The sequence below is a fragment of the Salvelinus fontinalis genome, chromosome 5 (genome assembly GCF_029448725.1).
Source record: "Salvelinus fontinalis isolate EN_2023a chromosome 5, ASM2944872v1, whole genome shotgun sequence".
NCBI classification, from domain to species: Eukaryota; Metazoa; Chordata; class Actinopteri; order Salmoniformes; family Salmonidae; genus Salvelinus; species Salvelinus fontinalis.
This window is the reverse complement of record NC_074669.1, coordinates 7,403,256-7,418,791: the sequence shown is the minus strand read 5'-3', so window position 1 is coordinate 7,418,791 and position 15,536 is coordinate 7,403,256. Positions and strand designations below refer to the sequence as shown.

The 15,536-nt window shown below is 43.7% G+C and overlaps 1 protein-coding gene across 3 annotated transcripts in view; it reads right to left on the bottom strand.

Annotated features, from left to right (window-relative positions):
• The window catches only part of LOC129855013 (ATP-binding cassette sub-family C member 8-like), a 156,257-nt gene that overhangs the window by 61,291 nt on the left and 79,430 nt on the right, over positions 1–15,536 (bottom strand). For all 3 annotated transcript variants that reach the window (XM_055922243.1, XM_055922244.1, XM_055922245.1), the window contains 4 exons: positions 15,051–15,213; positions 13,322–13,362; positions 7,881–8,026; positions 2,550–2,691 (listed from right to left, as the gene is read on the bottom strand). In XM_055922243.1, the coding sequence (XP_055778218.1) occupies positions 2,550–2,691; positions 7,881–8,026; positions 13,322–13,362; positions 15,051–15,213 (492 nt within the window). The remainder of the gene's footprint in view (positions 1–2,549; positions 2,692–7,880; positions 8,027–13,321; positions 13,363–15,050; positions 15,214–15,536) is intronic.

The window sequence follows — 15,536 nt, the reverse complement described above, 5'->3', positions numbered from 1 at the left end:
CGCTCCACAAAGGTCGCGGCCCTTGCAAGGGGAACCACTACTTCAAGGTTTCAGAGCAAGTGACATCACCGACTGAGAGGCTGCTAGCGCGCACCACCGCTACCTAGCTAGCCATTTCACATCGGTTACACGTGCATCTGTGTAAATGTTGATATTGATCTTGACTACAACACAAAACATATGTGAACCGAATGTGAACCGATTACATCTTCAAACTAAGGGTAACTGTGGTATGGCATCCATGACAGGGAGAAGGATGACATCATGCATGACGACGTAGTCTAGCTAGCTACATTTTCAGATATTATACGTTTCTAATTTTGACAGAAAGTGGTTTCAATTCAAGCTGGCTTGTTCAATTGAACCTGGCTGGTTAGCTCCCAGAATATTCATGCAGGGTTGTAATGATATGATTTGGCACTATGTTCATTGTTGTTTAACTAGCTAATGTTAGCTGGCTGGCTCATTAGCTAACATTACGCGAAATGTGTGATCTAACACGTTGTGTACCTAGCTAGTTAGCTACATTTTTTTAACTAAAGTGTACTGTTAGCTAGCTAACGTTAGCTGGTGGTGAGTCACATATTAAAACAGAAGCCATAAGTTTCCTGACCGGTAAAACAAACGTTTTTTAAACATCCTGAGAACAGAAGTGAACGTTTCGCCTGTTCTGGGAATGTTTATTTTTAGGTTGCAGGGAGGTTCTGAGAACATTTGACTCTGGTTTCCTGGTGGCCCGGTGGCCTGTTTTCACGATAGTGATGGTTTACAAGTGTTTTAACTATGCATCTTTCCAACAGCGCCCGAAGATGTCACATGCGTTTCCCAAAACACCACGCAGAGAGAATGGTCGCGAAGTGTGTCGTTGGAGCATGTGCTCTCGGATCCGCTTACTCCATTCAAATCTTACCTTAACAATATATTTATTTCACAATACTGATAGCGGATCAGCTTCTACAGAGATATTACCACCTACGGCTGCAAATATTGAGGCAGCTTATTCTAATGCTTACCTAATAAAAATGCACTAAACCACTGATTTGGCACATCATTGCACACATTATGTTACACATTATGAAATATATTGAGACAAATTACAGACAGAAGCAAAATAGAACTCATTTGATTCAACATAAATGTATTTCAATATGTTTGAAATTGCCTACTTTCTATATTTTTTATGCAGTCATCTCAATTTTCATATGAAGCATCTTTTTCTACGTCACTTGTTTGTATCAATTGCAAAGACAACTTTGTATTTGAAGTCAACTTTGTTCTGAAGTTGTCCCGTGTGGCTCAGTTGCTAGAGCATGGCGCTTGCAACGCCAGGGTTGTGGGTTCAATTCCCACGGGGGGACCAGGGTTCAATTCCCACGGGGGCACCAGGATGAATATGTATGAACTTTCCAATTTGTAAGTCGCTCTGGATAAGAGCGTCTGCTAAATGACTTGAATGTAAATGTAAAGTTGTCTGTGGTAAAGGAGAGATGGATAAACCATGTGATTCTGTTTAGCAGAGATCTTCTGTGTATAAAGAAGCGCGAGAGGGCAAAAAAGCATCTAACAACGCACTTAGCTGTTCTACGAGTGGTCTGAGACAGGCATTAGATTATGGCCGTTTTCAAGTGCAACGTTAATAACGATGGTTTTGGCAAACAGCTCGGAGATTTAACTCGCCCACTAATTGACAACACATGATCTTAATGAGTGCTTGTTTCCTTTGAAATGGGGTCTGTTTGAATAGACTAAAATTAACAGCTTTGTATGTGGAAAACATGGCATGCTAGCTCCATCCTGGTGGCGCAATTCACTAATTCCATGGATAGAGAACAGGTCCCAGTTTCCCAAAAGCATCTTAAGCCTAAGTTCATCGTAAGAACCTTTGTAAGAGCATCGTTAAATCTCTTTCCTGAGACGGTTTATGACAGTTTTTGCAAAAATGATTTGGTTGAGAAAACACACAGTTTCATAAGCTATCTGGGTGGCTGGTCTCAGATGATCCAGCAGAGGAAGAGGTCCTGGGCTGGCGTGGTTACACATGGTCTGCGATTATGAGGCCGGTTGGAAGTACTGCTGAATTCTCCAAAACTACTTTGGAGAGCGGCTTATGGTATAGAAATTAACATGAAATTCTCTGGCAACAGCTCTGGTGGACATTCCTGCACTCTGCATGCCAATTGCACGCTCTTTCAAAACTTGAGACATCTGTGGCATTGAAGAGTGGCCTTTTATTGTCCCCAGCACAAGGTGCACCTTTGTAATGATCATGTTATTTATGGGATAAATGAAATGAAACATGGGACCAACACTTTACATGTTGTGTTTATATTTTTTGTTCAGTATAAATGTAACCATGTTTGAACTTTTACAAAACATGTTAAAGTTACTTAAATGTTCTTAGAATGTTCCAAAACCAAGCAACTATCCTGTACCATTCGCAGAAAGTTTTAGGAAGTTTGTATGCTAAATCACCATAGGACAACTACGCTCTCACCATGCTCTAAGAAACATAAGGTTCTCAGAACATTATGTGATAGCTGGGTACTCACCACTGCCTGGTACTTGCTGTTGTGGTTTCTGGTGCTGGAGGGAATGGTTTTGTGGTTGCTAGGGCCCGTGGGCATGGTAGCATTGGGCTCCTGCTCATCTCCAATCTCATCACTACTGAAGAACTCACTCAGCTTCTGGGCACTATGAGGAAACAGGGGTTAAGGTTACAGGGTTAGGCTTACAGGGGGACACAACCAATACATTTCATATTTCCACATTCTAGTATTAGCAGATGCTGTTCTCCAGAGTGAGTTACAATAAGGAAAAGTTACTGTTTTGGAGATGGGATAGGGAACAACACAGCAAGAGGGTTTTCAAAGTAAAAGTGCCAGGTAAGTCTCATTGGACTGTACATCTGATAGAAGAAGGCAAACATGACGGAGGAGTGAAAAAATGATTGGTTTAAGTCAACAGTGATAAAGTATTCTGTTTTTATATGTGCCTTTTTCTGGGCCAAACTAGAATCAGCCATCTTATTACCGTCATCTACCTGCTCCATCTTCAGAACATCTGGAATCAACTAGAGCATAGAGGTGTGAACATGATTAGTAGAAGTCCTAAGTACAAACATGACTACACACCTGGGCAAAATATTCGCAAACAATATGGGCCTTGCTGTACATCTACTGTAAATCAGGTTGAGTCAGCTGTGACTAGAAGTACTGTTACACTCCAGGCTGCTCAACGAGCCACGAATCTCACCACTCATTTGAAGAGCTCTTATTGGCCCATCAATTTAATGGAACATTGCTTCACTTCTCTGTACCCCCCCCCCCCCCTCTATCTCACCCTCCTTCTCTCCCTCCCTCCCTCCCCCCTCTCTCTCTCACTCCCCCCTCTCTCATTCCTCCCTGTGTCTTCCCTACTTCCCAACCTCCTCTATCTCACCCTGTCCCTCTCTCTGTTCTCTTATCTGCTCTCTCTCTCTCTTTCTCTGTTCCCTCAATTCACTATTCTCTTTCTCCTCTCTCTCCCTCTCTCTGTACCCCAGAATGAAACGAATGTTCCACACTCACTGGGGCTGACAACCACTTATCAAAGTTTCAAAGCCAGGTCATGTAAGAATTGTCAGACTTCACTTCAGCTTCACTCAAATGCCAGGATACAGGAGTTATTGACTTCGATCCCATTACGCAATACTTTTTAAACATTCTATCCTTCAGCATTCTAAATTAATTGTTAGGACTGATCGTGTGCGAGTGTCCAAAGCCACTGCAGTAGAGCAGAATGGAAGTATGCTCCAGCTATACTGCAGAATGGCAGTATGCTCCAGCTATACTGCAGAATGACAGTATGCTCCAGCTATACTGTAGAATGGCAGTATGCTTCAGCTATACTGCAGAATGGCAGTATGCTCCAGCTATACTGCAGAATGGCAGTATGCTCCAGCTATACTGCAGAATGGCAGTATGCTCCAGCTATACTGCAGAATGACAGTATGCTCCAGCTATACTGTAGAATGGCAGTATGCTTCAGCTATACTGCAGAATGGCAGTATGCTCCAGCTATACTGCAGAATGGCAGTATGCTCCAGCTATACTGCAGAATGGCAGTATGCTCCAGCTATACTGCAGAATGGCAGTATGCTCCAGCTATACTGCAGAATGGCAGTATGCTCCAGCTATACTGCAGAATGGCAGTGTCAATGCCAGGCTGTTACGGGGATCATAAGGACCTCTTGACCGTAAATGGAACGATGGACTTAGATTACCCCTGGGATACAGCATCACACTCAGCTTGCTGTCACCATTAATAAAGACAGGAGATTAATAAAGATAGGATCGTGTTAGTTAGAAAAATGTAATTAAGTGTCACTCCACAATCCTCTCAGGATGCAGAGAAAACCCCTGACGCAATCTCTCCACTGTGGATAACTGTAAAATGGTAATGATACCCCTCTCCTTGGAGATACAATACTCTGCATACACGATGTACAGCTCTTCTACTTACAGAAGGCCAATATAGCATGTCTAAAGCACTTACTTGTACATAGATGATGGTAAACAAATATGAAAGCAGTGATTGACTGACAGGCTGGGTGGCCAATCTCATTTTCAGATATTTCACGTTTCTAATTTTGACAAAGTCGTTTTAATTTAATTTCAAGTTAAAGTGTGCTGTTAGCTAGCTAGCTAACGTTAGCTGGCTAGCTAGCTAATGTTATGTGTATGATCTTATTATTTGTATCGCAGAGCCATTTGCTTTGCTAGTTATAGCCTAATGTTAGCTAGCTAACATTGAACCTGGTTGGTTAGCTACCTGCAAATTCATGCACTGTAGTAACAGCATGAGTTGGGATTATGGTTCATTGTTTAGCTAGCTAGCTAGCCACATGTCTTAACAAAAGACTCCACTATGCAAGTAACAATTTCAATAGAATGTTGACAACTGTTGATCGACATAGTTTTACGAACGCTCAACACCCTTTAAATATGGCCGGTGTTAGTAAACTTCGGCAAAAAAAGCATAAATTGTTGCCAGCAGCACAGTTGCTGTCACCATCCCTCTGGATAACATAAAAACAGCCTAACCAGCTCTGCTAGGGTGAGTAAAATGGCCAGTGAGCTGTTCTGTCATTTGTGTCTGGAAGTAGCTAGCAAACTAGCCAACATTAGCCAGGTTGATTGGGTGCTTGACTGCTGCTGTTAGGACAACATTCGGATCAACACTTAAAGAGATGGGTGGGGGTAAAGCTTAAGAGTGTGTGAATTGATGCTGAATGGGTATAGACAAAGAATAGCTCTCCAGTACGTACCAAAATATTCAAAGGCCATTGTCTCAAAAGTGAGGTTACAAGTTGATCAACTTTCAAAGCAGAATTACTTTCCCATTGTTCCTCAAATATAGTGTGTGATATACCATTTTGTAGCTATGTGTCTCTGCTTTTATCCAATGCAAAAAAAATCACCATTTCAAATTTTGCTACGTAAGACCGAATCAAGGCGGTCGGTCACAAATGCTATTTTAGGCTTGAGGGTTAGGTTTAAGGTTAGGGTTAGGGTTAAGATTAGGGTTAAGGTTAGGGTTAGGGTTAAGGTTAAGGTTAGGGAAAATAGGATTTTTAATGGGAATACATTTGTACTCCCTAAAATGTTCTGAAAATTCACAAAAACAGAGCTGTGCGTGCATGTGTGCATGTGTGCATGCGACTGTGTGTGTGTCCATCAGACCTGGGCAGAAAATAGTTGTATTTTGTAGTTTATTTGAAAATACCAGAGTTTAAACTACAAGGCAACTATTTTCTTTGATATTCAAATACAGGTCTCAGAAAAATAATAATATTTGAAAGTATTAAATATGTGAGGGACATGGAATCACCTCAACATCAGAGAAGACTTTTGCAGCTTCAAAATGACAAAAATGTTCATAATGAGAGAGACAAAGTAATACAGTAACACTCGACATCAAATTCTTATATATGTTTAGTAACTTTGTGATTATTACACAGCAACATTGTTGTAACATAAGGCCTTGGAAATGGCTTTATAATTGCATATTAAGGGAGTTATTACAGAGGTGGAATAAGGAAGAGTCACTATTCCTCTTGTGTACTCTAGTTACAAAACCTCTCAGCTCATTGCTATGAAATTAAAATGCAATGTAACCACATGCTCCAAATGTTTTAAATGTAAATTATTTATTTATTTAACCTGAACCTTTGTTTAATTACAGTTTTATTACACAGGAACAAGAACAGGTTAATTTTAAGTGTTACTGAGAATTGCTTACAGAAACAAAATATCTATTTTAATTGTCAAAAGGAAACTAAATATCACAAAGCTGCCTTCTTGAATCAACTACAGCCAAGGTAGGTTGAACATAATGTTAGTTTGTATTCTAAGTAATCTATCCCTTTTAAAGATGGTATAGTGTGTGTTTGAAACAATAACACTTCCCCTCAGATGGACAAAGAGGTTCAATGTTGCTTTTGCCAAGCATCCAACTTGCTGTTTGCAATGTTTACAAATGGCTTTGAACTTCTCTGCAGTATTTTCACATATTATAAAATGAATTGCAGCTTCTAACATTTTCAGTGGCATGTTGAGTCCTACAGTAGTTGAGCGTCACAACTTATTTAAACTTATCTCTACAAAATATCCTTGGTTAATTGATTTGAGTTGATTATGTACACATGGGGCAATGGACATTCAGGAGAATGGATGTTTACAAAATGTTCAGATAGAAATGTATTGTGTAGATCAAATATGACTGTCAGATTTCTTGGAATACTATAGCAGATTGTGTGTTCTCTATTCATTCTATTTCTATCTGCAACATGCAGTTCCAGATACAGCTCTGCCATTAGTTGAAGGCAGCCAATCCAAAAGTATCACCTCCTGAGATCTGTATTCAAATAGTTTTAAAAAAAGTTGTTGCTTTCTCAGATCTTTGGGATCTGTATTTCAATTATCTTAAAACGTCATTTTTGGGGATCTGCATTTAAATATTTTTTAAAAGTTGTCATTTCTGGGGATCTGTATTTCAACAGTTTTAAAAAGTAGTCTGTTTTTGTGATTTGTATTTAAATATCTTTAAAAAGTTGTCATTTTCTGGGATCTGTATTTAAATTATTTTTATATCAGTTGGCAGGGGTCTTTACTTCAATATTATTGTGTTTTGATGTATTTCTAAAACCTTAAGACTTCTTCTGGAAGTTTACTGTAAAAAATGAGTCATTTTTGGGATCTGTATATTATATTTCCCTTACTAACTTTAAACATCAGCTATCTGAGTAGCTAACCGATCGCTGCAGCTGTACATAGTCCATCTGTCATTAGCCCACCCAATCTACCTACCTCAACCCCATATTGTTTTTATTTACTTTTCTGCTCTTTTGCACACCAGTATCTCTACTTGCACATCATCATCTGCTCATTTATCACTCCAGTGTTAATCTGCTAAATTGTAATAACTTCGCTACATTGGCCTATTTATTGCCTTCCTCCTCACGCCATTTGCACACACTGTATATAGACTTTCTTTTTTTCTATTGTGTTATGTTTGTTCATTCCATGTAACTCTGTGTTGTTGTTCGTGTCACACTGCTTTGCTTTACCTTGGCCAGGTCGCAGTTGTAAATGACAACTTGTTCTCAACTAGCTTACCTGGTTAAATAAAGGTGAAATAAAAAATCTATTTAAAAAAGTTGTCATTTTTGGGATCTGTATTCAAATAGGTTTAAAAAGTAGTCATTATTTCCGATCTGTATTAAAATAGTTCTAGTCACCTCAAAAGTAACTATTTGTTCCCCTGGAAAAATAGTTTATTTAAACAAAGCATAGTTAAAACTATAGTTACCCCACATCTGGTGTCCATGATACCCAGCTCACCTGACCAGGGCCTTGACCGTGGACCGTACCACGCTGGAGAGCAGGAAGAGAGGAGTGACCAGGATGTGGAACAGGGACAAGGAGGCGAAGGCTACAGCAGGGGACAGGTCAGCCTCCTCAGAGATGTGCACATGGACCACAAACGTCTAGAGGGAGATGACGAGAGGAGAGAGAAAAAGATGAATAATCTCTCCAATAACCAGCATATACAGTATACTGTGGGTGAGGTCTGAATCTGGAATCAAACGCAAGTTAGCAACTCAAACGTTTACATAAACATGCATTGATGTCAATGGTAGATGTGTGCTGTAGTCTGAGCTGTGCTCACATCTTACAGTACAGGATTTGGTCCTGAAATAATAAATATCCCTCAGAAAGATAAGCACTTAAAACTGATTTCTGCAAATGTTTTTACCGTTCATTTAATTTGTGATTAACTTGAGAATTTCAGGGCTTAACAATGATAAGCAAATCACTGTCTCCAAAACCCACATCACACATCCAGAAGGACATCAGTTTGTCCTCTCTCTCTATCTCTATTTAATTTGTGTTCCAAAGGGTGAAGGATAAACCAATCACTGTCTCTTTCCAAAATACATTTCACTCATTCAAGGACCTCTCCTTGTGTTCTCTATGCCTGTCTGTTTGCCTGCATGCCTGCCTGCCGGCCTTCCTGTCTGTCTGCCATACTGGATTTGTCACCACACCAACAACTGCTTTGACGGCTCCAGCTACCATAAATATAACTGGGATTTACAGTGGCCTGCCATGTCACAAACCTCTACGGTGTCCCTGGGAAATGTCACTGGCCATCCTTTATAGTGTCAACATGCCAGACTGACTGGATTATGAGCGATACCACTCTAGTCTGGTCTGTGCCCTTTACTGGGGAAAAGGGATTGCCCATCCACTGAGGAGGAATTGAGGTCAAAACATGCTGTTCTATGGTGAATAAAGTGAGAGAGGACAGGTATATGGGCTAGGCTGTAGACAGTAGTATATTATAATGTGAGGGAGGACAGTTATATGGGCTAGGCTGTAGACAGTAGTATGGGCTAGGCTGTAGACAGTAGTATATTATAATGTGAGGGAGGACAGATATATGGGCTAGGCTGTAGACAGTAGTATATCATAATGTGAGGGAGGACAGATATATGGGCTAGGCTGTAGACAGTAGTATATTATAATGTGAGGGAGGGCAGGTATTTGGGCTAGGCTGTAGACAGAAGTATATTATAATGTGAGGGAGGACAGGTATATGGGCTAGGCTGTAGACAGTAGTATATTATAATGTGAGGGAGGACAGATATATGGGCTAGGCTGTAGACAGTAGTATATTATAATGTGAGGGAGGACAGATATATGGGCTAGGCTGTAGACAGTAGTATATTATAATGTGAGGGAGGACAGATATATGTGTAACGGCATTCCTCCTCCTCTTCGGAAGAGGAGGAGTTTTGAGGGAACCAAGGCGCAGCGTAGTGAAAAGACATATTTATTTAACGAAAACACGAACTTGATTAAACTAACAAAAACAACAAACGGTGTAGACAGACCTAGACGACGTACTTACATAAAACAAGAAAAACGCACGAATAGGAACATAGGCTACACAAACCGAACAAACAGTCCCGCGTGGTGTACAGACACAGACACGGAAGACAATCACCCACAACGAACACTGTGACAACGCCTACCTAAATATGACTCTTAATTAGAGGAACGCCAAACACCTGCCTCTAATTAAGAGCCATACCAGGCAACCCAAAAACCAACACAGAAACAGAAAACATAGAATGCCCACCCAACCTCACGTCCTGACCAACTAACACACATAAACAGAAATAGGTCAGGAACGTGACATAACCCCCCCCATAAGGTTCGAACACCGGGCGCACCAGCACAAAGTCTAGGGGAGGGTCTGGGTGGGCATCTGACCACGGTGGTGGCTCAGGCTCCGGGCGAGGTCCCCACCCCACCATAATCAATCCTAGCCTCCATCTACCCCTAAAAATGTCCACCCATATCTTACCCCCACAAAATCCTCTTAGTAACATCCATGACAGGGACAGCACCGGGACAGAGGGATAAATCAAGACAGAGGGATAGCACAAGACAGAGGGATAGCACAAGACAGAGGGATAGATCAGAATAAAGAGGTAGATCAAGATAGAGAGGGAGATCATGATAGAGGGGCAACTCCGGACTGAAAGGCAGCTCCGGACAGAGAGACAGCTCTGGACTGAGGGGCAGTTCTGGGTATATAGCCGTTTCTGGCTGAAGGGCAGCTCCTGGCTGACTGACGGCTCTCGACGCTCATGGCAGGCTGACGGCTCTCGACGCTCATGGCAGGCTGACGGCTCTCGACGCTCATGGCAGGCTGACGGCTCTCGACGCTCATGGCAGGCTGACGGCTCTCGACGCTCATGGCAGGCTGACGGCTGACGGCTCTCATGGCTGGCTGACGGCTCTCGACGCTCATGGCTGGCTGACGGCTCTCGACGCTCATGGCTGGCTGACGGCTCTCGACGCTCATGGCTGGCTGACGGCTCTCGACGCTCATGGCTGGCTGACGGCTCTCGACGCTCATGGCTGGCTGACGGCTCTCGACGCTCATGGCTGGCTGACGGCTCTCAACGCTCATGGCAGGCTGACGGCTCTGGCCGCTCATGGCTCGCTGGCGGCTCTGGCAGATCCTGTCTGGTTGGCGGCTCTGGCAGATCCTGTCTGGTTGGCGGCTCTGGCAGATCCTGTCTGGTTGGCGGCTCTGGCAGATCCTGTCTGGTTGGCGGCTCTGGCAGATCCTGTCTGGTTGGCGGCTCTGGCAGATCCTGTCTGGTTGGCGGCTCTGGCAGATCCTGTCTGGTTGGCGGCTCTGGCAGATCCTGTCTGGTTGGCGGCTCTGGCAGATCCTGTCTGGCGGGCGGCTCTAGCGGCTCCTGTCTGGCGGACGGCTCTGTAGGCTCATGGCAGACGGGCGGCTTTGCAGGCTCATGGCAGACGGGCGGCTTTGCAGGCTCATTGCAGACGGATGGCTCAGACGGCGCTGGGGAGACGGATGGCTCAGATGGCGCTGGGGAGACGGATGGCTCAGATGGCGCTGGGGAGACGGATGGCTCAGATGGCGCTGGGGAGACGGATGGCTCAGATGGCGCTGGTGAGACGGATGGCTCAGATGGCGCTGGTGAGACGGATGGCTCTGGCCGGATAAGGCGCACTGTAGACCTGGTGCGTGGTGCCGGAACTGGAGGCACCGGGCTAAGGACACGCACCTTCATACTAGTGCGGGGAGCAGGGACAGGGCACACTGGACTCTCAAAGCCCACTCTATACCTGGTGCGTGGTACCGGCACTGGTGACACCGGGCTGAGGGCAAGCACATCAGGATTAGTAGGGGGAGAAGAAACAGTGTGTACAGGGCTCTGGAGACGCACAGGAGGCTTAGTGCGTGGTGCCGGAACTGGAGGCACCGAACTGGATACACGCACTACAGGGAGAGTGCTTGGAGGAGGAACTGGGCTCAGGAGACGCACCGGTAGCCTAGTGCGTAGTGTAGGCACTGTAGGTACTAGGCTGGGGCGGGGAGGTGGCGCCGGAAATACCGGACCGTGCAGGCGTACTGGCTCTCTTGAGCATTGAGCCTGCCCAACCTTACCTGGTTGAATGCTCCCGGTTGCCCGACCAGTGCTGGGAGGTGGAATAACCCGCACCGGCCTATGTAGGCGAACCAGGGAAACCATGCGTAAGGCAGGTGCCATGTATGCCGGCCCGAGGAGACGCACTGGAGACCAGACGCATTGAGCCGGCCTCATGACACCTGGCTCAATACCCAATCTAGCCCTACCGGCGCCAACCCGTACTCCCGCTCTCCACGGTAAGCCTGGGAAGTGGGCAGGTCTCCTACCTGCCCTTGGCCCACTACCTCTTAGCCCCCCTCCCAAGAAATTTTTGGGTGTTACTCACGGGCTTTTTGGGCTTCCGTGCAAGACGCGTTCCCTCATAACTCCGGTTCCTCTCTCTCTTTTCCTCCACTCTCCGAGCTGCCTCCAGCTGTTCCCATGGACGGTGATTCACTTTAGCCCATGGTCCTTCTCCGTTAAATATTTGCTCCCAACTCCACAAGTCCTGTATACTTCCCCGTTGCTCCAAATTACGCTGCTTGGTTCTGGATTCTTGGTGGGTGATTCTGTAACGGCATTCCTCCTCCTCTTCATCTTCGGAAGAGGAGGAGTATTGAGGGAACCAAGACGCAGCGTAGTGAAAAGACATATTTATTTAACGAAAACACGAACTTGATTAAACTAACAAAAACAACAAACGGTGTAGACAGACCTAGACTACGTAGAAAAACGCACGAATAGGAACATAGGCTACACAAACCGAACAAACCGTAAACAGTCCCGCGTGGTGTACAAACACAGACACTGAAGACAATCACCCACAACGAACACTGTGACAACGCCTACCTAAATATGACTCTTAATTAGAGGAACGCCAAACACCTGCCTCTAATTAAGAGCCATACCAGGCAACCCAAAAACCAACACAGAAACAGAAAACATAGAATGCCCACCCAACCTCACGTCCTGACCAACTAACACACATAAACTAACAGAAATAGGTCAGGAACGTGACAATATGGGCTAGGCTGTAGACAGTAGTATATTATAATGTGAGGGAGGACAGATATATGGGCTAGGCTGTAGACAGTAGTATATTATAATGTGAGGGAGGACAGATATATGGGCTAGGCTGTAGACAGTAGTATATTATAATGTGAGGGAGGACAGATATATGGGCTAGGCTGTAGACAGTAGTATATTATAAAGTGAGGGAGGACAGATATATGGGCTAGGCTGTAGACAGTAGTATATTATAAAGTGAGGGAGGACAGATATATGGGCTAGGCTGTAGACAGTAGTATATTATAATGTGAGGGAGGACAGATATTTGGGCTAGGCTGTAGACAGTAGTATATTATAATGTGAGGGAGGACAGATATTTGGGCTAGGCTGTAGACAGTAGTATATTATAATGTGAGGGAGGACAGATATTTGGGCTAGGCTGTAGACAGTAGTATGGGCTAGGCTGTAGACAGTAGTATATTATAATGTGAGGGAGGACAGATATTTGGGCTAGGCTGTAGACAGTAGTATGGGCTAGGCTGTAGACAGTAGTATATTATAATGTGAGGGAGGACAGACATATGGGCTAGGCTGTAGACAGTAGTATATTATAATGTGAGGGAGGACAGATATATGGGCTAGGCTGTAGACAGTAGTATATTATAATGTGAGGGAGGACAGATATTTGGGCTAGGCTGTAGACAGTAGTATATTATAATGTGAGGGAGGACAGATATATGGGCTAGGCTGTAGACAGTATTATGAAGGGCACCTATGAGATATGAATAGGCATTTATGACTGAAATGAATACTCACGGTCAGTACAGCTGCGATAGGGATGGCTGCGTTCATGAATACTGAGAACGAGGAGACACATAGGCAACATTAGATATGTGACAGTATGGTTCAGATACTGTACAGACAGTTTGTTCCAGTCTCCCCTCTCTCAGTCTCTCTCTCTACAGAGTGTCTTTCTCCAGGAACTCAGCTCAACTGAATGGCTTACAGTGGTTCTTGTCTAGGACTAAGCTAGAGCATCTGCACTGAGAGAGGCACACACACATTGAACCATTTCATCCAGTAAAAGGGTGGAGATTGGTTCAAGTTGTGAGCCCTCCTTTTGTACTGCGGTGGTCAGACAGTTTAATGCATTAATATTGCTGTGATATGACTGTTTTATGTGGTGATTGGTTAAATTTGCAAGCCATTGGACAATAATTGGGGCAGCAGGTAGCCTAGTGGTTAGAGCGTTGGACTAGTAACTGAAAGGTTGCATCGAATCCCCGAGCTGACAAAGTACAAATCTGTCGTTCTGCCCCTGAACAAGGCAGTTAACTCACTGTTCCTAGGCCGTCATTGAAAATAAGAATTTGTTCTTAACTGACTTGCCTAGTAAAATACAGGTAAAATGAAAAAAAATACAGGAAATAGTTGATATTGCAAAAACAAATCTAATTGCAAAATCCTGGAGGAACTGACAAGATGACTTAGAAGGCTAAAATTAAACAGAGTTCATTACATGAAACTACTACTACAGTTCATACATTTTATGAGTTCTAGTAGGACTGACACAGAGTTGAGAGGTAGCTAACATTTTATGAACATAACCTACTAGATATGGACCTGTAGAGGTAGGTAACATAACCTACTAGATATGGATGGTGTAGAGGTAGGTAACATAACCTACTAGATATGGACCTGTAGAGGTAGGTAACATAACCTACTAGATATGGACCTGTAGAGGTAGGTAACATAACCTACTAGATATGGATGGTGTAGAGTTCTGTGTATTTGAGGTAACATAACCTACTAGAAATGGATGGTGTAGAGGTCTGTGTATTTGAGGTAAGGTAACCTACTAGATATGGATGGTGTAGAGCTCTGTGTATTTGAGGGAAGGTAACCTACTAGATATGGATGGTGTAGAGGTCTGTGTATTTGAGGTAAGGTAACCTACTAGATATGGATGGTGTAGAGCTCTGTGTATTTGAGGGAAGGTAACCTACTAGATATGGATGGTGTAGAGGTCTGTGTATTTGAGGTAAGGTAACCTACTAGATATGGATGGTGTAGAGGTCTGTGTATTTGAGGTAAGGTAACCTACTAGATATGGATGGTGTAGAGGTCTGTGTATTTGAGGGAAGGTAACCTACTAGATATGGATGGTGTAGAGGTCTGTGTATTTGAGGGAAGGTAACCTACTAGATATGGATGGTGTAGAGCTCTGTGTATTTGAGGTAAGGTAACCTACTAGATATGGATGGTGTAGAGGTCTGTGTATTTGAGGTAAGGTAACCTACTAGATATGGATGGTGTAGAGGTCTGTGTATTTGAGGTAAGGTAACCTACTAGATATGGATGGTGTAGAGGTCTGTGTATTTGAGGTAAGGTAACCTACTAGATATGGATGGTGTAGAGGTCTGTGTATTTGAGGTAAGGTAACCTACTAGATATGGATGGTGTAGAGGTCTGTGTATTTGAGGGAAGGTAACCTACTAGATATGGATGGTGTAGAGGTCTGTGTATTTGAGGTAAGGTAACCTACTAGATATGGACGTGTATAGGGCAAAGGCCTGCAGACTGGTGAGCTCCTTGCCCCTGGTCTCCTCCACACTGTGACAGAAGATGTGTTCCCAGGCGTACAGCTTCAGCAGCTTGATGCCCCGCAGCAGCTCATTGGTCTTCTTCAACCGCTCACTGGAGTACTCCTATAGGATGATACACACAAACATCTGAATGACTGGAGTACTCCTTCAACAGAATACACACAAACATGAACTGCTCCTATACCATAACATTTTCCTATAGGATAATACATACATGGAGTACTCCAGACTGCTTCGGAACTGCTTTGGACCGGAACTGCTTCGGCAGTCCTGAATGATTTGTAATTGAATGAAGATTACTTTTTGGTTTTGTTTTGTATTCGTTTTTTCTGACATTTGAGGAAGATTCAGGTTTTTGTTTTTCCCTGTTCCTTTTTGGATGACCACTCAGGGTTCAAGTTGGGGAGGATGACCACTCAGGGTTC